We start from the raw sequence: 21,222 nt of genomic DNA on the forward strand, positions 1-21,222 counted from the left end.
AAGTATCTCAACAAAGAGATGGACTATATTGGACTTATGAAAAGGACTGTGACTAGATTCAATCAAGATTTCCAGAACTCCTATGCAAAATCTGATGGTTTTGCAGATGGTGGCTGATCCAAAATCACGTGGAACAGAAATTAACTACATAAGACTGAGTAAACTAAAGGAAACTATGCGTTTTTACATGGAAATATTGCTGATGTTTTAAGGTCTTTCTTTCTAGAAGTAAGAAATGCTTTAAAGTCCTGCTTTCTAGATAGAAGAAATCATTTTCCTTTCTCCTAAATTATCTAACTAATGGGTTTAGATATTGTAACTCTCAAATTAGAAGTTCCTATTGGTAAACTTAGCAAAGTTGTAAATGTCATAACCAGGGAAGTGTCTGAAATTCGAACTATGATTTTACAAATTGGAATAGCATTAGCTTTCCTGTTAGTTTCTCAAGGAACAGTTTGTGCCTTAATTGATAAATGTTGCTGTATTTATATTAATATGCAATCTGAGGTTTTGCAGAATGTAGCTAGTTGCTGCTGAGGCACATGAACAGCAGTTACTGATGTTGCTTGTGTATAAACAAACACCTCATTAGATTTCCTTTGTTCAAAGACCTTAGGGTCATGGTTTCACTGTTTTTTTTTCAGACATTTGGCTTAATATTATTTCTAGTGTTCCTATTCTACTTCTTGGTTTGCTATATGGTGCTGGGATCTTAAAAACCAGATGGTGCCCAATTATCATTTATTGAGCATTTTTGATCAATGATTCTATAACAAGATCATGATCCAAAGGAGGGAACCCATAGAAAAGTTGTAATTCTTCTGGAATCCAATTTTCTGGCTTTCTTGGAGGTTAGGGCGACCCACACAGGCTACTTACCTTTGGGAGTCCTTTTGAACTTTGAGTTTTGAGAGAGAGAAATAGAGAGAAAAAAAAAAAAAGTGGTTCCTGAAGGCACTTTGAGTCAAACAATGGTCCAGATAAATGAGTAACACTGTTTTGCTCTGGGTGTTGTGCTTTTTTTTTTTTTTTTAAAGTTCATTCGGTTTTGTAAAACCGATTCCAAAGATCAGACTGAAAGCTATGTTTAAGGTAAAACAGTAATAGTTTAATCAGTCTTCAAGACAGTGTTGTATGAAATACCTGTGTAATGTTTGTAATCAAACTCTCGCCCTCTTGCTCTACAGAAAATTATGTATCTTAAAGAAACCAGATTCTCAGAAGAGATTGATCTCACGGCTCAGACTCCATTTTGTCTTAGGTTCCACTTCTGCTTCTAGGAAAGTGACCCATGACTGTTAATAGGTAAACCAAGGAGGGGCAGCTTGCCCTTGGTAAGAACACTTAGTATGTTTTAAACAGATTAATTGAAGACGTCCAACAGGAGAAGTCCATCCTGTATTGTCTTGCTGATCATGAATTCTCTAAAGGAAACTGGTTTGTCACACGTAAATTTTTCTATACCTTCAGTTTTTTCTAGACAAACTTTGAGTGCCCTTTATGGATAAATGGTTTAGTGTGGTAGATCCAGCTAAACTTATTCAGATGATTCCTTTCCAACTGATAGTGAATTTAAGTGGGCAATCTCTTGTTTAGATTCCTGACCAATATGTGGGCAATCTCTCTGGGAACTTTAAAGAATTATCTTTAGATATTCATAGTATTGATACTAGTAAATGTTAGAAAGGTAACGTTAAATTGTTACACATTGTAAAATTAAAGTCAGATGAAAACTCATTGGTCTAACACTCAGGGTATGGTTGGTAGCTTTAATTCCTACTTATGGTATATTTGAATTGGAGAAATCTTCAAGGAATTTATCAATTACTATAGGACAAATTGGTATAGGGATGGAAGCACAACAGCGATCTCTGACCTCATTGATTGAGGTGGCATTAAATAACGGATAACCTTGGATTTTTTATTAGCCCAAGAAGGTGGAGTCTGTGCTGTAGTAAATACCTCTTGTTGCATTTGAATAAATAACACAGGAGAAATAGAACAGGATATACATAGAATTAGACAGCAAGTTAATTGGTTACACACTGTAACGCCCTTACAAGCACCAGGTTTATTTGGTTGGTTACCATCAGGAATAAGCACATGGGCTAGATCACTACTGCATGGCATGGTTTGAGTCTGTTCACTTCCAGCAATGCAATTGATGAGAACATTGCTATTAAGATCCTGGTAAAGAACCAGATGGTATCCAGTGGAAAATCAGCAGTGTGAATTTAAAGAGCCTGAAATGGCTGCCATTTAGGAGCTCAGCTAAGTCCAGGTATTGATCATCAATGTGGTATCTCCAATCTTCGATCAAAACGAGTGAATGATTTAGGAAATAATATTGGAATCATTATTCCCTGTCCTTAAGCATAGAAAATGTGACCCAGCTGGAGGTAGGCTCCTAAGGACTCACAAGAACACATCAGCTGGGCCCTAAGGTATAAAGACAATAGTTAAGATAATCTTGGAAAATATCTTTTAGGGAAACTTTCACATAAACCAGTCAAACAGAACACTTTCCGCTCTTCTTCTATTAGCATTTAGTGAATACAAAACTTGTTGGGCCAATGAAGACCCTCCTGACTGTTGTTACTGAAACCTGTGCCAATGATTATTAAGAAAGACAATTCAAAATACAGGATCACAGTTTCTAGCCATCTGTGAAAAGGTGAAGCTTTCAATGGTTTTGCCTATTTGTAACGTTAATCTATACTGATGACTCTGTAACATACTTCGGACTTGGGGAGACATGGCTGTAGCAGCATGCTTGTCCATTTTCCCATTCTTGCCTATTCTGTAGTATTCGTTGGACTTGGACAGACATGGCTGTGGCAGTATGCTTGTCCGTTTTCCCATTCTTGCCTATTCTGTAGTATTCGTTGGACTCGGACAGACATGGCTGTGGCAGCATGCTTGTCCGTTTTCCCATTCTGCCTATTCTGGAGTATTCGTTGGACTCAGACAGACATGGCTGTGGCAGCATGCTTGTCCATTTTCCCATTCTTGCCTATTCCGTAGTATTCGTTGGACTTGGACAGACATGGCTGTGGCAGCATGCTTGTCCGTTTTCCCACTTCTGCTTATTCTGTCATAGCTCTTGGACTCAGGCAGACATGGCTCTACCAGCATGCTGTCCACTTCCCACTTTTGCCTTTTTAAACACATGCCAAATAAAACTTTCTTTATGCTTTAAAAAAAAAAGAAAAAGAGCAAAGTAAACCCAAAATATGTAGCAAGGAAATAACAAAGAACAGAAATCAACCAAATAGAACAGACAATAAGAGAAATTAACCAAACTTTGTCTTGCTTTGTGACATATTATCCCTACCTTCCCCCTTCCCTGCAGCCACTGCTGACAGGTCAATAACTCACTTGGTGTGGAGGAAAGAGTATGAAATAACAGGTAATTTTTGAGTTCCTGATGTTTTCTTTACAAAACTAGAGGAAAACGTTTTGGTGTTTTCTTTACAAAACTAGATGAAAACGTTTTGCCAGTAGGTGGCAGCGCTGGCACCTGAAAAACCCCGGCAGGCTGTTGTGCGATGGCCCGGGGACAAACGATTACTGCCGGCTGAAATGAGGGAGTAATTTGTAGACAGGAGAGGAAGTCAACTCCAGAAAGAAAATCCAAAGCTAGCAATTTCACAAAAGCACCCGAAGCCTAAACTTCCATGGAATCAAAGCTCGAAAGGCTTGGCTCTTTGGGACTGCCTCCCCCGCCCTGCGCAGGTCGGCCACAATTTCTACTAGATTCTCAAAGTGGAGTGTGACTTGAAACAATTAACAGTCGCTTCCTCAAACGCCCTGTTGTATACCGCTCAGAAGTTTATCACAGCATGGGTGGGAGCTGGGGCACAGCTAGCTGGTTTTATAACTTTTTCCTTCCTGAAGGATCAATGCTGTGATCCTTGTGGGCGTTGGAGAGGAGAGGGAGCGACGACATTTTGCAGGCCTACTGCGTGCACCAAACGAGGTGCTTTTCATAAATGTCCTCATTTAATCTTTGCAGCAATCCTCCGAGTTCGGTGTTAACATCTTCAATATTGTCTCCAAGATCCCCTTTCCAGGGCACTTCACGGAGTGCGGGCTTTTGTGGGCCGGGACTTTCGGTGGACTCACTCACTAACCACGCTCCAATCTTTTACAGACAACACTTCCAAGCAATTTCCTTTGTTTAAATTAACTTTCCTTTAAAAATTGCCTTCCATTTGTTTCTTTGATCTATATCTTGCCATCAAGAGCCACCCTCAGCATTGGCAGCATAAACACAGACGTAAGGGCTGGAGCCCATACGATTTTAGGTTGAACGTAGAAGACGGGGCTGAAACTCCACTTTTCCCTGCTTGCCGGGCTCACGGGGTGGGCGGCGGCCCCGGCTGGCCTCCGGCGGGAGAAGCCAGGCTGGGGGTCGGCGCCCGTCTCTGCGAGGGGCCGCCGGGCGGCGAAGGGGGGGGTTGGGTCTGACCCCACGTGGCCGCCGCCGGCCTCGCCCGGGCCCCGCCAGGAGGCGGCCGCGCGAACTGCAGGAGCAGGCGAGAAGGCCCGGGACGCAGGCGAGCGCCCCCGGCTCCCAAGCCCGGCGCGCCATGGCGGACGCCCCGCGCGTCCGCAGCCCCGCGTCTGCCGGTAGCCGGCCGGGAGGAGAGCGCGCCTCGGGAAGACGCGCCCGGACGCTCGGGCTGAGCGGCCACCGCTGCCTCTCTCCCTCCCTCAGCGGTCACGGCCTCAGAGCCGCTGTGAGGAGCATGAGTCCCTGGAGCTGGTTCCTGCTGCCGACCCTCTGCCTCCTGCCCACTGGTACAGCCCCGCGGCGCGGTGCGCCCCCCTCCGCCAACTGCGAGCTCAAGCCCCAAGTAAGGCGCGCGCCGGGCGCGGGCGAGGTGGCCGCCGGCACCTCCCGGGGGGTAGTTTCCTTCCGAACTCGGGGAAGCACCGTGCATTCGGACCCCGAGACGACTCCCCGGGCTAGTCGCCCACCTCACACGGCGGCGCAATCTTGTTCGCGCGCCCGGCTGCACCCTTAACTCGCAGGGGCGCAACCCGCTGGCTGCATGGGACCGGGTCTCCAGACCCTCGCCCTCCGCCAGCCCATGGGAGTGCCTGCGGGACCCCCGGGGTCTTGCCAGCCTGCTTCGCGGGCACTAGAGGGTACAGTTCCGTGTAGGCGAACCAGAGTTGGGACTTGGGAACATTTACTTTAAAAGTTTGTTCTCCCCAGCGTTTAATTTCTCCTGGTCTTATCTAAGTTTTAAAAGCACCCTGCAGTTGCTTGATTTAACCTTGGCTTATTCAGTACCTGAGTTAGAAGGGATTTTAGGGAGCTAAAGCCATTAAAGCCATTCCCCCTGTTTTACCGATCTGGGAAACGGAGGCTCAGAGAGGGGCCCCACGTGCGCCAGGTCACAGTGCATTCACGGAGCCACCTCTGTCTGACAGCCTCGCATTTCACTCACACGGCGCTTCCTTAGATATTCGCATCAACGTTTTGCAAAGGAGGCTCGGTGACCTGCCGGCGTCCACCCTCCCTAAGAAGCAGAAGCGGAGCGGAAAGCCGGCTGGTCTCCCGACTCCGAGGCTGGACGACGTCTTTTGAGATGAATGTTTCCTTTTCCTGATCAAGTTTCTTAACGCTCGGAAGTTAGTGTCGTTCTCAAACCTCTCTTGAGCGCGGTGGAGATTGAATCTTGCGTATTTGTATTGGTAGTTTCGATCTCTGTGCGTCCCTCGTGCTGAGAGGGTGATCCCAGACTTGCCCTTCGGGTCGCCTGTGCGGCCTCGAACCCTGGGTGCTGGAGTTCAGGGGTCGGCTCACCCTCGGTGGCACCCTGTGCAGCTCCGGGGCTCCCCTCTATCACTGGCCATTCCTAATTTTTTCCGTCATCCTAACCACAGCAGAGGAGAGGGTGATGACCTAACTGAGCTCTTCCTGGGCTGCAGCGACAGGCGAGGAAGCTACGCTATGCTCCCTAAGGCGCCGCCTGGCTGCGGATAAACCGAGGTTCTCCTGCTAGGAAGGCAGGGGGCGCTGCAGGCGGAGAGGGAAACCGGCACAAGGGACGCCCGCCGTGTGGGAGCGGCTGCTTGTTGTAAAAAGCAGGAGTCCATTTCTTACTATGAAAGCACACGTGTCTTTCGCTTTTGGAAACGATAATACCAGCTCCTTTGAGGAGTGTGTCTAGGTGAGGGATCTGTCTTCATGAGTCTTTTACACCGGGGATTCTCAAGCTCGTTGGTCTCAGGGCCCCTCTACACTCTAAAACAGTACTGCGGACCTCAAAGAGGTTTTATTTATGTGGGTTAATGGAGAAGTTTGTAAAACTCAAGAATATACAAGCACACATTCCATTAACTTTCAGAGCAGTGATGTCATCCCAGGTCATGTAGCCTCTGGAAAATTCTATAGTACACTCGTGAGAGAATGACGATGAAAGAGAAAACACCTTAGTATTATGAAGAAAATAGTTTTCATTTTATGGTCTCCTTGAAAAGGTCTTGGGGACACCCACTGGTCTCCAGACCACCACACTTGGAGAACTGCTGCCCTATTCTGTGGGCAAACTCGGTCTTACCTCTGCGGAGGTCAGAAGGTCAGTCAGTGTCAGGGCTGGACCTGCCTGCTGTGGAGGACATTGTGGGTGAGTCCCTGAGGGGCTTGGGTCTTGAGATTGTAGAGTAGAAGCTCTGGAATCCAGCTGCCAACCTGGCATGGCAGCCCCCTAGAGGATTCTAGGACTGTGAGTCTGAGAACTGGTTTGCTTTTAGGTGCTAATCCTTAGAGTGCCAAGTGGGTCCCCAGTCACTGCAGCGTTTACTCCCACACCACACAGGTTGAGCCTCTTCCTTATCGGTCCTCAAACAGAACTCTTGAGTGCTCTTTGCTGTTCCTGCCCATGGACTTTTACACTGGCTGTTTCTTCCCCCTGGAAAGCTCTGCCCCAGATGGCCACATGCTTGCTCCGTTACTTCTTCCTTCTGGTTATGCTCAAATGTCTCTCAGTAAGACCCTTCCTGCCTACACGATTAAAAGTTATGCCACCCCTCCCTCCCTCCCCTCCCTATCTACCTTCCCTGCATGATTTTTCTCTGTAGCGTTTAGTCACCATTCAGTAAAAAAAATTGTGTTTATTGCTGTCCTCCTCCTACCAATGTAATCTCCATAAGGATAGGGATTTTTATCTGTTTGTTTGCTGCTGTATCCCCAGCGCCTAAAAGAGTCCCTGGCCATGGTGGATGTTGTTGTTGTTGTTAGCTGTCGTTGAGGATCGGTTGTCGATCGACTGTTGTGATCTATGGGGTTTTCATTGACTGATTTTTGGACGTAGACCAGCAGGTCTTTCTTTCTAGTCTGTCTTAGTCTGGAAGCTCTACTGAAACCTGCTCAGCATTGTAACAATACACATCTCCACTGGCAGGTGGCTGGTGGCCGTGCATGAGGTGTGTTGGCCAGGAATTGAACCTGGGTCTCCTGCATGGAAGATGAGAATTCTACCACTGAACCCCCACTGCCTCCACCCTGGCCGTAGTCGATGCTTTGTTGAATGAAAAGAATAAACTAAAGCCAACTTAGTATCATCCTTGCTGGTGCACTGAAGAGCACTCACTCTGATCATGCCAGCTACAAGTGCGGCCATCACAGGCCTCAGGATGCTGGGATGGGAGGAGCTGAAGGCTCTAGCATCAGGGAGCTAGCCTACACTACACAAGTTGTCATTGTGTTCCTTGTTCTGTTTCATTGCATGGATTACACAGGTATCTGTGAAAATCTTGCTTTGATTCACATTTGACAGCACTCAACGTGTCTCTGTCATCTGTGGCCTTTTCTTTCTCTTTTGGGGACAGTTGCAACAAGGTGTGGAAAAAGGACATGTTAATAGTGTTAGGTTTTTTTTTTTTTTTAAGTTATCGTAACATTTAAATATGTGGCTTCTTCTAGCAGGATGTGGTGGCCATAATTACAGTGAAGTGGTATAGTAGAGCAAGTGTGTGTGTGTGTGTATGTGTGTGTATAGACACACAGCCCTACCCCTGAGGGTGTCAGTTTGAGGGAGGTAGAAGCAGTTGCACCTGCGGTCAGCGCAGTGGTCTGGGGCTCACCAGTGGCCAAAGGCAAAGTAAGAATTCCCTGATCAGGAACCCTAAAGACGCTCTTTCAGCTGTGCCCCGCCAAAGGTGTGCCTGGTAGGTCAGTGTGGTTGGTTGGATGCTGGTAACCATACCCAGTGGGATGGTTCCCGTGCACAGAGTGGGAGGTGTGTGTGCACTCCCAGTCACTGCACAACTGGATTTACTGAAGAAGATTCTATAGGTATTCATCACTTAAAAAAATAACATTTTTGAGCTCCTTATGTGAGAACGTGAATAAGATGCAGCCCCTGCCTTTGGAAAAGAGAGAATGGGAAAAGCTGGCACCCTGAGGATGTAAAGATGTCAACACGGTATTTATTTGGGCAGGTTGTTGGGGCTGGGGAAAAGGAGCTGGGTAGAGCCTTTTAGATTTGGGGTCAGGTAGCGCTTGTGAGCAATAGTGTACCTGTAGTGTGCCCTCAAGTTGATTCTGACTCATAGCTACTCTACAGGGTGGAGTAGAACTGCCCCAGAGGGTTTACTTTTCCTAGGCTGTAATCTTTGCCAGAGCAGATTGCCAGGTCTTTTCTTTTGTGGAGTGGCTGGTGGGTTTGAACCACCTACCTTTTGGTTAGCAGCCAAGCACTTAACCACTGCACCACAAGGGCTTCCTTCAGTATTCCTCAAAAACCGAAAGCAAACCTGTTGCTGTCAAATCAATTTCAACTCATAGTGACCCTACAGGGCAGAGTAGAACTGCCTCATAGGGCTTCCAAGGAGCCCCTGGTGGATTCGCACTGCCAACTTTTTGGTTAGGGTTCGTAACTGTTAACCACTACGCCACCAGAGCGCCTCAGTACACCTAGTGGGATAGTAATTGATAAAAGATTTGACTCTGAATCAAAAGTAAAGTCTGTTTTTTATGTAAGGCCATGTAATACGATGTTCAAAACTGAGGCTCAGCAGCCAGCCTGCCTGGCTTGAAATCCTAGATCCACCATTTAGCAGCTATGAGACCTTGGATAGAGTAATAAACCTCTGAGGGCCTCAGTTTCTCCATCTGGCAGTGCCTGTTTAGTAGTGCAGCCCTCCCAGTTTCTCTCCTGAATGGGCACAGGTGTTCACCTCCACTGCTCCACCAAAACTGTTAATCTAGGTCCCCAGTGACCACAGTGTTACTAAATCCAAAGGACAGTTCTCGAATCCTTGTCTTCTTTGACCACATTTAACCTAATTGCTTACTTTCTGTCTTTGGAGCACATTCTCGAATTGGCTTCCCACTCTCCTGGTGGTTCCAACAACCTCTCTGGCCACTTCTCATTCTCCTTTGCTGGACCCCCCCCCACCTCACCCCAACTTCCCAAAGTTAGAGGGCCCCAGGGTTCATTCCTTGACCTTTCCTCTCCTATCAATACACAGTCCCTTGGAGATCTCATCCAGTCCCGTGGCTTTCAAATAACATCTAAACAGGGATTATGTCCTCAATTTTATCTCTGGCCCAGGCCTCTCCCATACTCCAGACTCATATTTCCACTTGCTGACTTGGCATCTCCACATGACATCTCATTTCAACACGTCCAAACCCAAAGAACCCTGTCCCACCCCTGTCTTGCCCATCTCAGTTGATGGCAACTCCCTCTTTCACTTAACAAATTCATCAAAATCCTGTTGTCTCTAGCTTCCAGAATATATCCAGAATCTGATCACTTCTCACCGATTCTGTCATTACCACTCTGGTCTCTCCTTTAGATTATTTCAATATCCTCTTAGCTGACTAACCTTTTTGCTGTTTGTCCTTGTCCCTCATCACAGCAGCCAAAGGGATCCTATTTACACGTTACGTCGGTTTGTGTCACTCCTGTCTTACAAGCCTGTGCAAGCTCCCACCTGCTTAGCATAAAAGCCTGAGCCCTTACAGTGCCCTCAACCAGTGTGATCTGGCTCCTGCTCACCTCTCAGACCTGATGCCCTCCTTCTTTCCTCATCAGTCATTCCACTGCAGCCACCTGGCCTCCTTGCTCTTGGAACACACCAAGGACCTGGCTGCCTTAGGGCTTATGCATTGCTATTCTTTCCTGGAATGTGCTTCTCCCAGATAGTCCCATGATTTGCCCCCTCATCTCCTTCACAGAGAGGCTTAAATGTCTTTTCGTATATTCAGTGACATTCCTGATCACCCTGGTTAAAATCTGCCTCCCCCTCCCTTCCTTTCCTGCTTCTCCAGGGCAACTATCATTACCTACTCTGAGGCCAAGGACCTGTGTTTTATTCACAGCTGTATCTCCTGGTGCCTAGAACAGTGCCCCACCACTCATCTGTCAGTTTGCTGTACTGTGGGGGCTTGTTCGTTGCCGTGACACTGGAAGCTATGCCACCGATATTTCAAATACCAGCAGGGTCACCCATGGCGGACAGGTTTTAGCGGAGCTTCCAGACTAAGGCACAACTAGATAGAAGGATCTGGTGGTCTACTTCTGAAAAGAATTAGCTAGTGAAAACCTTATAAGTAGCAGTGGAATATTGTCTGATATAGTGCCGGAAGATGAGTCACTCAGGTTGGAAAGCACCCAAAATACAACTGGGTAAGAGCTGTCACCTCAAAGTAGAGTCAACGTTAATGACGTGAATGGAGTAAAGCTTTCAGGATCTTGATTTGTTGGTGTGGCATGACTCAGAATGAGATGAAATAGCTGCAAACATCCATTAACAATCAGAACATGGAATGTACAAAGTATGAATCCAGGAAAATTAGAAGTTGACAAAAAGAAATGGGGTGCATAAAGATTGATATCCTAGGCATTAGTGAGCTGAAATGGATTGGTATTGGCCAGTTTGAATTAGACAATCATATGGTCTACTATGACAGGAATGACAGATTGAAGAGGAACATTCATTATCAAAAAGAGCTTTTCAAGATCTATCTTGAAATACAATGTATCTACAAGGAAGACCAGTGAATACAATTATTATTCAAATTTATGCACCAACTATTAAGGCCAAAGATGAAGAAATTGAAGATTTTTACCAATTTCTGCAGTCTGAAATTGGTCAACCATGCAATCAAGATGCACTGATAATTACTGGTGATTGGAATGCGAAAGTTGGAAACAAAGAAGAAGGATTGGTAGTTGGAAAATATGGCCTTGGTGATAGAAATGATGTCAGAGATCACATGATAGAATTTTGCAAGACCAACGAATTATTCATTGCAAATACTTTTTTCCAGCAACATAAATGGTGACTATACAAGTGGACCTCACTGGATGGAATACACAAGAATCAAATCAACTACATTTTTGGAAAGAGACGATGGAAAAGCTCAATGGCATCCATTAGAACGAGGCCAGGGACTGACTGTGAAACAGACCATCAATTGCAAGTTCAAGTTGAAGCCGAAGAAAATTGAAACAAGTCCATGAGAGCCAAAGTACAGGCTTGAGTATATCCCATCTGAATTTAGAGACCATTTTTTTTTTTTTCTCAATAATAGACTTGACGCATCGAACACTAATGACCGAAGACCAGATGAGCTCTGGGATGACATCAAGGACATCATATGTGAAGAAAGCAAAAGGTCATTAAAAATAAAGGAAAGAAAAGATCAAAATGGATGTCAGAAGAGACTCTGAAACTTGCTCTTGAAGGTGGAGTAGCTGAAGCAATTAAAAGAGCTGAACAAATGATTTTAAAAGGCAGCTTTAGAAGACAAAGTAAAGTATTATAATGAAATGTGCAAAGACCTGGAGTTAGAAAACCAAAAGGGAAGGACATGCTCGGCATTTTTTAAGCTGAAAAAACTGAAGAAAAAATTCAAGCTTAGAGTTGCAATATTGAAGGATTCTATAGGGAAAATATTGAACTACGCAGGAAGCATCAAAGAATGGAAAGAATACACAGAAGATGGAAAGAATACACGGAGTCACTGTACCAAAAAGTATTGGTTGATGTTCAACCGTTTCAGGAGGTAGTGTATGATCAAGAACTGATGATATTGAAGGAAGAAGTCTAAGCAGCACCAAAGGCATTGGCAAAAAACAAGACTCCAGGAATTGATGGAATACCAGTTGAGAGAGATGTTTCAACAAACAGATGCAGCACTGGAGGTGCTCACTTGTCTATGTCAACCAACTGACTGGAAGAGATCCATATTTGTGCCCATTTAAAAGAAAGGTGATCCTTTCTTTCAAATGGGAAATTATTGAACATGCGGAAATTATTGAACAATATCGTTAATATCACATGCAAGTAAAATTATACTGAAGATAATTCAAAAGCTGTTGCAGCAGTCCCTCGACAGGGAATTGCCAGAAGTTCAAGCTGAATTCAGAAGAGGACGTGGGACCAGAGATATCATTGCTGATGTCAGATGGATCTTGGCTGAAAGCAGTGAATACCAGAAGGATATTTAGCTATGTTTTATTGACTAGGCAAAGGCATTTGACTGGATCGTAACAAATTGTGGATAACAGAACACTCAATTGCACTCATGTGGAACCTGTACATAGACCAAGAGGCTGTCATTTGAGCAGAACAAGGGGATACTGCGTGGTTTAAAATCAGGAAAGGTGTGCATCGGGGTGTATCCTTTCACCATACTTACTGAATGTGTATGCTGAGGAAATAATCTGAGAAGCCGGACTATATGAAGAAAAATGGGGCATCAGGATTGAAGGAAAACTCATTAACAACTTGCGATATACAGATGACTCAACCTTGCTTCCTGGGAGCAAAGAGGACTTGATGCATTTACTAATGAAGATTAAAGACTACAGCCTTCAGTATGAATTCCACCTCAACATGAAGAAAACAAAAATCCTCACAAGTGGACTGATAAGCAACATTATAATAAATGGAGAAAATATTGAAGTTGTCAAGGATTTAATTTTACCTGGATCCACAGTCAATGCCCATGGAAGCAGCAGTCAAGAAATCAGATCACGTATTGCATTGGGCACATCTGCTGCAAGAGACCTCTTTAAAGTGTTCAAAAGCAAAGATGTCACTGTGAGGATTAAATTGTGCCTGACCCAAGCCATGGTATTTTCAGTTGCTTCATATGCTTGGGAAAGCTGGACAATGAACAAGGAAGACCGAAGAAGAATTGATGTCTTTGAATCGTGGTGTTAGTGGAGAATATTAAATATAGCATGGACTTCCTGAAGAACGAACAAATCTGTCTTGAAAGAAGTACAGCCAGAATGCTCCTTAGAAGCGAGGATGACGAGACTTTGTCTCACATACTTTGGACATTTTATCAGGTGGGACCAGTCCCTGGAGAAGGACATCATGCTTGATAAAGTAGAGGGGCAGCAGAGAAGAGGAAGACCCTCAACGAGATGGATTGACACAGTGGCTGCAATGATGGGCTCAGGCATAACAATGATTGTGAGGGTGGCTCAGGACCCCGCAGTATTTTCTTCTGTGGTGCATAGGGTTGCTATGATTTGGAACTGCCTTGACTGCACCTAACAACAGCAACACAGTAATTTGCTAATGTTGTCATCATGCCAACCCCCAAAGACAAATAAAAATCAGACTTATAAAGATTCTGCTAATAAAAGGCAGCAATAATGAAAACAAAACAACAAAAAAATGAGGTATTTGACTTACCTCAGAACCAACTTGTGACGGGTCATTGAAACAGAACCCTGTCATAAATAGAGGGCTACCTATCTTTAAATAACCCCTGGGACGCTTATTACTCCAAAAGGGGATGCCTGGGGGCTAGAGACCCTGTAGGTGATTCATCTCCTACTACTAATTTAACCACTAATAAGTTAAAAAAAAATAAGAAGTTAAAAAAATTGTTTTTAAAAACATTCTTTCTTTCGTTTCAATGAACGAATTATTCATTTATTTAACAGTTACCTGTCTAATTTGTTTATACCATAACCTTACAACATGGGTTATAATCTAACTTTTTCAGAGGAGGAAACTGAGGTGCAGAGAAATGAAGTGGGTTTTAAAAATCTAAGTGGGGTAGCAGAATTTAGACTTATTTTGCCCAATTAGTGCATCTTTGAAAAGATGTATGTATGTGTGAGCAGAAATGTAATTTAAATCCATTAAAAACCAAGTCGCAGTCTGGGGGCTAGTGAGATGTACTTTGTTTGACCTGCATGACATTTAAGAAAATTGAGGCGACATTTAAAAATTGGAAGATTTTATTTAAAATCAGAAATTTCTAGTTTCTTCTGAAAAGTCCATTCTGGAGCACCAGGCCTGTGTTCTGTGTCCAGCGCTGGCTGGCCTGCTTAGCAGTATCCTTTATGGGGAGTTGTAGGCTCAGTTCTGCTGACCTCCCCCACTGCTATCTCACCCCGAGCCCACGTGCTTCCCTGCCTGCCTCTGCCCTTACCTGGGTGTGCCGTCCTGTCACATGATGTTTTTGTGGAAGGTGGCAGGTACTGGGTGGGAGAAGGGAAGCTGAAGGCTGTGAGGGTAGTGCTCCTGCTTCAACCAGCCCCACTCTAACCTGTCTTATATTTTGAGGTCCTGTGTCATATTTTATTTGAAAATGAAAGAGGATGGGGCAGTTTACTGCTGCTAAATAATCACACACAAATGCAAATAGTTGGAAACTCCGACATCCAGGGGAGAGTGTTATATAGAAGCCTCTTGTAAAGGGAATGAGTTCCAAATTTTCTTTCCCATAAACCTGAGTTTTCACATTTCCCATTGCAGGATGCGTGGTTCACGCCAGACATCTGACCTTTACGCTATGTGCTTCTTTGTACAGCATCTCTTAATAAATGGACCTTAATGAATGCCTGCAGTTGAGACTGAGGGTGTCCCTGGGTGGTGTAAACAGTTCACACACTCGGCTGCTAATGGAAAGGTTGGAGGGCTGAGCTCACTCAGAGGTGCCTCGAAGGAAAGGCCTGGTGATCTCCTTCTGAAAAATCAGCCATTAAAAACCCTATGGAGCACAGTTCTACTCTGACACACATGGGGTCGCCATAAGTCAGAGTTGACTCAGTGGCAATTGGTAAACTGGTCGAAACCTAGAGGGTTCTCTCTGTTGAACCAGAAAGCCTTTGTAAGAAAAAGAGCTTAAAGGGAGAGGCACAAACTGTGAAATCAGGGGCTCATTAGGACAGTGATTTCAACCTTGGCTGCACATTGGAATCACTGGGGGAAATAAAAAAAAAAAAAAAAACCCGAAACCCACTGCCATCGAGTCGATTCCGACTCATAATGACCCTATAGGACAGAGTAGAACTGCCCCATAGAGTTTCCAAGGAGTGTCTGGTGAATTTGAACTGCAGACCTGTTGGTCAGCAGCTGTAGCACTTAACCACTACACCACCAGGGTTTTCATCACCAGGGGAGGTTGAAGAATATCACCTCCGAGTCCCACCTACAGAGATCCTGATGTGATTTAAAAGTTCTAGGCATTAGACTTTTAAAAGCTTTTCAGGAAATTCCAGTTTGCAGCCAGAATTGAGAACTTCCACCTTGGGAAACATTGGATCTGAGATCTGAAGAAGCAGAGACCATCCGGTCTGCCTGGGAGGTAACAGTGGACTCCTCAGGTATATATTTGTGCGTCCTCAGAGTCCTCTGGGAAACCCTGGTGGCCTCGTGGTTAAGAGCTACTAACCAAAAGGTTAGCAGTTTAAATCCCCCAGGCACTCCTTGGAAACCCTATGGGGCAGTTCTGCTCTGTCCTATAGGGTTGCTATGAGTCGGGATCGACTCGACTTTTTGGTTTGGACTCCTCTGTGACTCCCTTCTTTAACTTCTGCCTATTTCATAAGGTAGGCCTGGGGCAAACCCAAAGCTGGTGACTGCTATTGCTTTCTCGTCTGTAATAAACCTTTTGGTGCAAAAGGTGGGAAAGAGGGCTGAAATGCAGGCTGCGCTGAGGACTCCTGCTCTTGACACACAAGTCTAAATCCCACTTTGATAATTTCTTCCTGCAATTTGGTTTGTCTAATTCATTTTCTCACATTCCTGACCCTTCATATCGTGCCTTGTTGTTGCCTTTTTTGTTTTAGCAAAGTGAGTTGAATTCTTTCTTGTGGACCATAAAGCGAGACCCACCGTCTTACTTCTTTGGCACGATCCATGTCCCGTACACCCGGGTTTGGGACTTTATCCCTGACAACTCCAAGGAGGCTTTTCAGCGGAGCAGCATTGTGTACTTCGAGCTGGACCTCACGGACCCCTCCACCATCTCGGTCCTCACCAGGTGTCAGATGCTGCCGCAGGGCGAGAACCTCCAGGATGTGCTCCCCAGGGACATCTACTGCCGCCTCAAGCGCCATCTGGAGTATGTCAAGCTCATGATGCCCTCCTGGATGACCCCAGACCAGCGTGGCAAGGGCCTCTATGCTGACTACCTCTTCAATGCCATCGCGGGGAACTGGGAGAGGAAGAGGCCCGTCTGGGTGATGCTCATGGTCAACTCCCTGACTGAAGTGGACATTAAGTCCCGTGGGGTGCCGGTCTTAGACCTGTACCTTGCCCAGGAGGCTGAGCGACTGAGGAAACAGACTGGGGCGGTAGAAAGGGTGGAAGAGCAGTGCCATCCACTGAATGGGCTGAACTTTTCACAGGTAAGACTCTTTGTGTGAAGCGTTGGGTGGTACATGATTGTGTGGGTGAGTCTGTTAGAAAATAAGCCTTTCGGTCAGCTAGATTGTTTATCTGTGTATTGCATAGAAAGAAAAGTTAATTTTTTTCTTGTCATCCCAACAAATATTTACACTTTGATGCCTTATTTTAATTCAGGTTATTCATTAAGAAGCTGCTTTGAGAGGATGTAGAAAGTGTGGATGCCAGATTGGTTGTCACAGGGTACACTGCCCAGTTTGAAAATGATACGAGCCATGGTTGCTTTAAGTAACATCAGTCCCTTTGGATTGTGGCTGTCCGGCCCTCTTAGGACGCTCCCCTCAGGACAGTCCCTTTCCAAGGCAGAGTTATGCACCTCTTACCCGTGGTTTGTAGTTGCTACTCAGGCCACTGGGATTCAGGCTGATGTGCAAGAGTTCTCTATTAAATTTCGATTGTTTGTTTCGGTGAATTTTTTTTTTAAAGTGTGTCAGATACATCTGGGAGGGCTGATGGGAACTTTGCAATAGGAAATAAGTATTCTTGTTTTGCAGATATTCTTAGTGGTTGGCCGTGGAATGTTGTCCTCAGCATTTGAGATTCCTGTTAACTGTCTTAGTGTCCTAGGACTGCCGTAACAAAATACCACAAATTGGATGGCTGGGAAGAACAGAAATGTGTTGTCTCATAGTTTTGGAAGATGGTGGCTCAAATACAGGGCACTGGCAGCGCTATGCTCTCTCTTTCTGGTAGTGCTAGGAGAAGATCCTTTCTTTTTCTTTTTTTCTAGTACAATATTTTTTGAACATTTTGTTATGCTTAGGTGGAAGTTCATATAGCAAATTAGTTTTCCAACGAATGATTCTTACACAAAAGGAGATTCTGTCTTATCTCTTTGAGCCTCTGTAGCGCTGGGCATTTTTTGGCGTTCCTTGACTTGTACATGTTTCTTGGCTTGAGACAGATCGGCACGTGCTGTCTTCCCTCCGGGCGTGACTCTCCCTGTGTCTGTTCTCCCCTTTTATAAGATGCCACTCGGAAGGGATCAGGTCTAGGACCTACCCTACTATAGTATGACTTAACTGATAATATCTTCAAAGAAAGGCCCTATTTCCCAAGACAAAGTCACATTCACAGGTATGGGGTTAGGACTTCAACGTATCTTTTTGGCGAACACAGTTCAGTCCATAACACCAACTGTCTTGGCCTTAGCAGATCTTAAAATGCTGAACTAGGATTGTTATTTCAAGGATTTAAGGACATTCAGTAGTTTAAAAATAGTGTTCCTGAGTGGATAATGAAATTTTTGGGGAATTTACCTCGCTAAAATTTTGTAATACTAACAAATACTCGGATGCTAGACTATAGCATTTGTTTGGCACATTGAGATTTATAGAAAAGATCACCAATTTTTTTTTAAATTATTATTTGGAAACCCAAAGAGCCAATATTCTAACTTTTTAAATGTCTGCACTTAATCCAATGTTTTGAAAATATAAGATTCTCAGTACTTTGATTTAAAGGTTCATTGATTTTTATCTTACAAGTGTGAAATTTGTGAACATTTTAACCTGAGCCAAAGCCTTCTTTCATGCTTCTAGTGGGGGAAAAAAAAAAGGACTTGGAAGTAAATTTTAGCTTAAGGAAGATACCTTTGTAGGAAAGTGTGTAGCACCATTAAGAGAACGTATTCAAGAAACATTTTAGAGCCCTACAGTTAGAGACTGGAGTGTCATGTTGATTTCATGACATGCTTCTAGGATTCATGTAGGTATTTTATATTATAAAGTAAATTTCTTATAAGATCTTGAGGTTAAGCTAGTGAGATTAGAGTTGTTTAAATTTAAGAGGAAATCCTTATATGACTCGTGGCTCAGACTTTTTTTTATAGTCTATTCTTCCATGTTGCATTAATAGAAGTCAACATTAAACTGCTCAAAACTTCAGTGTCCAGCTCAATGACTTTTTAACATATGCGTATACACATATAACCATCACCCAGATCAAGATATTGAACATTTCCATCACCCTAGAAAGATAGCATGAAGTTTTTATTGCAGCGTAACTATGTAGAAAAGCGCACTCGAGGAATTTACACACGGTGAGCACAGCCATGGGTCCAGCACCCAGGTCAGGAGACAGAACAGCACCAGCTCTTCCGTAACCCCTCAGTCCTCCTCCCCCACAAGCAGGACTGGATTAAGGCGTGTGAGGGCCCTAAGCACTGATAATCTGTGATTCTCCCTCCTCTGCTTACTCATGTATTTGAATGCGATATGTGAGATACATATATATATATATATATATATATATATACATATATACATACATATATATGTGCATGTGTTTCACTGGCTAATGCTTTTCAGAAGTAGACTGCCGGGTCCTTCTTCCTAGTCTGTCTTAGTCTGGAAGCTCAGCTGAAACCTGTCCTCCATGGGTGACCCTGCTGGTATCTGAATACCAGTGGCGTAGCTTCCAGCATCACAGCAACACACAAGCCCCCACAGTACGACAAGCTGACAGATTCCATGGGGAAAATATTAAATGATGCAGGAAGCATCAAAAGAAGATGGAAAGAATACACAGTCATTATACCAAAAGGAATTAGTCGATCGATATTCAGCCATTTCAAGAGGTGGCATATGATCAGGAACCGATGGTACCGAAGGAAGAAGTCCAAGCTGCTCTGAAGGCATTGGCGAAAAACAAGGCTCCAGGAATTGATGGAATATCAACTGAGATGTTTCAACAAACAGATGCAGCGCTGGAGGTGCTCACTCGTCTGTGCCAAGAAATATGGAAGACAGCTTCCTGGCCAACTGACTGGAAGAGATCCATATTTATGCCTATTCCCAAGAAAGGTGATCCAACCGAATGTGGAAATTATAGAACAATATCATTAATATCACACGCAAGCAAAATTCTGCTGAAGATCATTCAAAAAGGGCTGCAGCAGTATATTGACAGGGAACTGCCAGAAATTCAGGCCGGCTTCAGAAGAGGACGTGGAACCAGGGATATCATTACTAATGTCAGATGGATCCTGGCTAAAAGCAGAGAATACCAGAAGGATGTTTACCTGTGTTTTATTGACTATGCAAAGGCATTCGACTGTGTGGATCATAACAAACTATGGATAACACTGCGACGAATGGGAATTCCAGAACACTTAATTGTGCTCACGAGGAACCTTTACATAGATCAAGAGGTAGTTGTTCGGACAGAACAAGGGGATACTGATTGGTTTCAAGTCAGCAAAGGTGTGCATCAGGGTTGTATTCTTTCACCATACCTATAACCTGTATGCTGACCAAATAATACAAGAAGCTGGACTATATGAAGAAGAACGGGGCATCAGGATTGGAGGAAGGCCGATTAACAACCTGCGTTATGCAGATGACACAACCTTGCTTGCAGAAAGTGAAGACTTGAAGCACTTACTAATGAAGATCAAAGACCCAGCCTTCAGTATGGACTACACCTCAACATAAAGAAAACAAAAATCCTCACAACTGGACCAATGAGCAACATCATGATAAATGGAGAAAAGATTGAAGTTCTCAAGGATTTCATTTTATTGGATCCACAATCAACAGCCATGGAAGCAGCAGTCGAGAAATCAAAAGACACATTGCATTGGGTAAATCTGCTGCAAAGGACCTCTTCAAAGTGTTGAAGAGCAAGGATGTCACCCTGAAGACTAAGGTGCACCTGACCCAAGGCATGGTATTTTCAATCACATCATATGCATGTGAAAGCTGGACAATGAATAAAGAAGACCGAAGAAGAGTTGACGCCTTTGAATTGTGGTGTTGGCGAAGAATATTGAATATACCATGGATTGCCAAAAGAACGAACAAATCTGTCTTGGAAGAAGTTCGGCCAGAATGCTCCTTAGAGGCAAGGATGGCGAGACTGCGTCTTACATACTTTGGACATGTTGTCCGGAGGGATCAGTCCCTGGAGAAGGACATTATGCTTGGCAGAGTACGGGGTCAGCGAAAAAGAGGAAGACCCTCAACGTGGTGGATTGACCCAGTGGCTGCAACAATGAGCTGAAGCATAACAACGATAGTAAGGATGGTGCAGGACCGGGTAGTGTTCCGTTCTGTTGTGCATAGGGTTGCTATGAGTCAGAACCAACTTGACGGCACCTAACAACAACAACAACAACATATGTGTGTGATACATATGTGTGTGTGTCTTAGCTATCCAAGATATAGCTTCTATTTAAATACGGCTGTAATATTAGCAATTGAACACAAAAGTGGCATATGCCATTTTAGTGGAATGAGATGAACTGGATTATAAGATTTTTAGTGGATGCGGGGTACTAAGGTTTTTCCCATATACCACATTTTCTACAAAAAGAATATTCCACATATTCTACAACAAAGAAAACAAGTCAATGAACCTAGTTGTTTCAACCATCAATGCAAAATTCTGTTGATCTCCCAGAACAAAAAATTAACTTTCGCTGGTTTTGCTTTAAATGGCTCATACTTCAATTTTGATGCTTGTTTCATAATAAATGGTGTAATTATAAATGAACACACAAAAGTATGCCATAGAAGAAAATTTAATGATTAG

General features: G+C 44.2%; 1 protein-coding gene across 1 annotated transcript in view; it reads left to right on the forward strand.

Moving 5' to 3' along the window:
* Positions 1 to 4,554: 4,554 nt before the first annotated feature.
* TRABD2A (TraB domain containing 2A) overlaps positions 4,555 to 21,222 on the forward strand; it is a 77,624-nt gene continuing 60,956 nt past the window's right edge. The window contains 2 exon segments of the mRNA XM_049856191.1: positions 4,555 to 4,859; positions 16,071 to 16,631. Coding sequence (XP_049712148.1) covers positions 4,593 to 4,859; positions 16,071 to 16,631 — 828 coding nt within the window. The 5' untranslated portion in view covers positions 4,555 to 4,592.

The sequence above is a fragment of the Elephas maximus genome, chromosome 17, assembly GCF_024166365.1.
Source record: "Elephas maximus indicus isolate mEleMax1 chromosome 17, mEleMax1 primary haplotype, whole genome shotgun sequence".
Classification (NCBI taxonomy): domain Eukaryota; kingdom Metazoa; phylum Chordata; class Mammalia; order Proboscidea; family Elephantidae; genus Elephas; species Elephas maximus.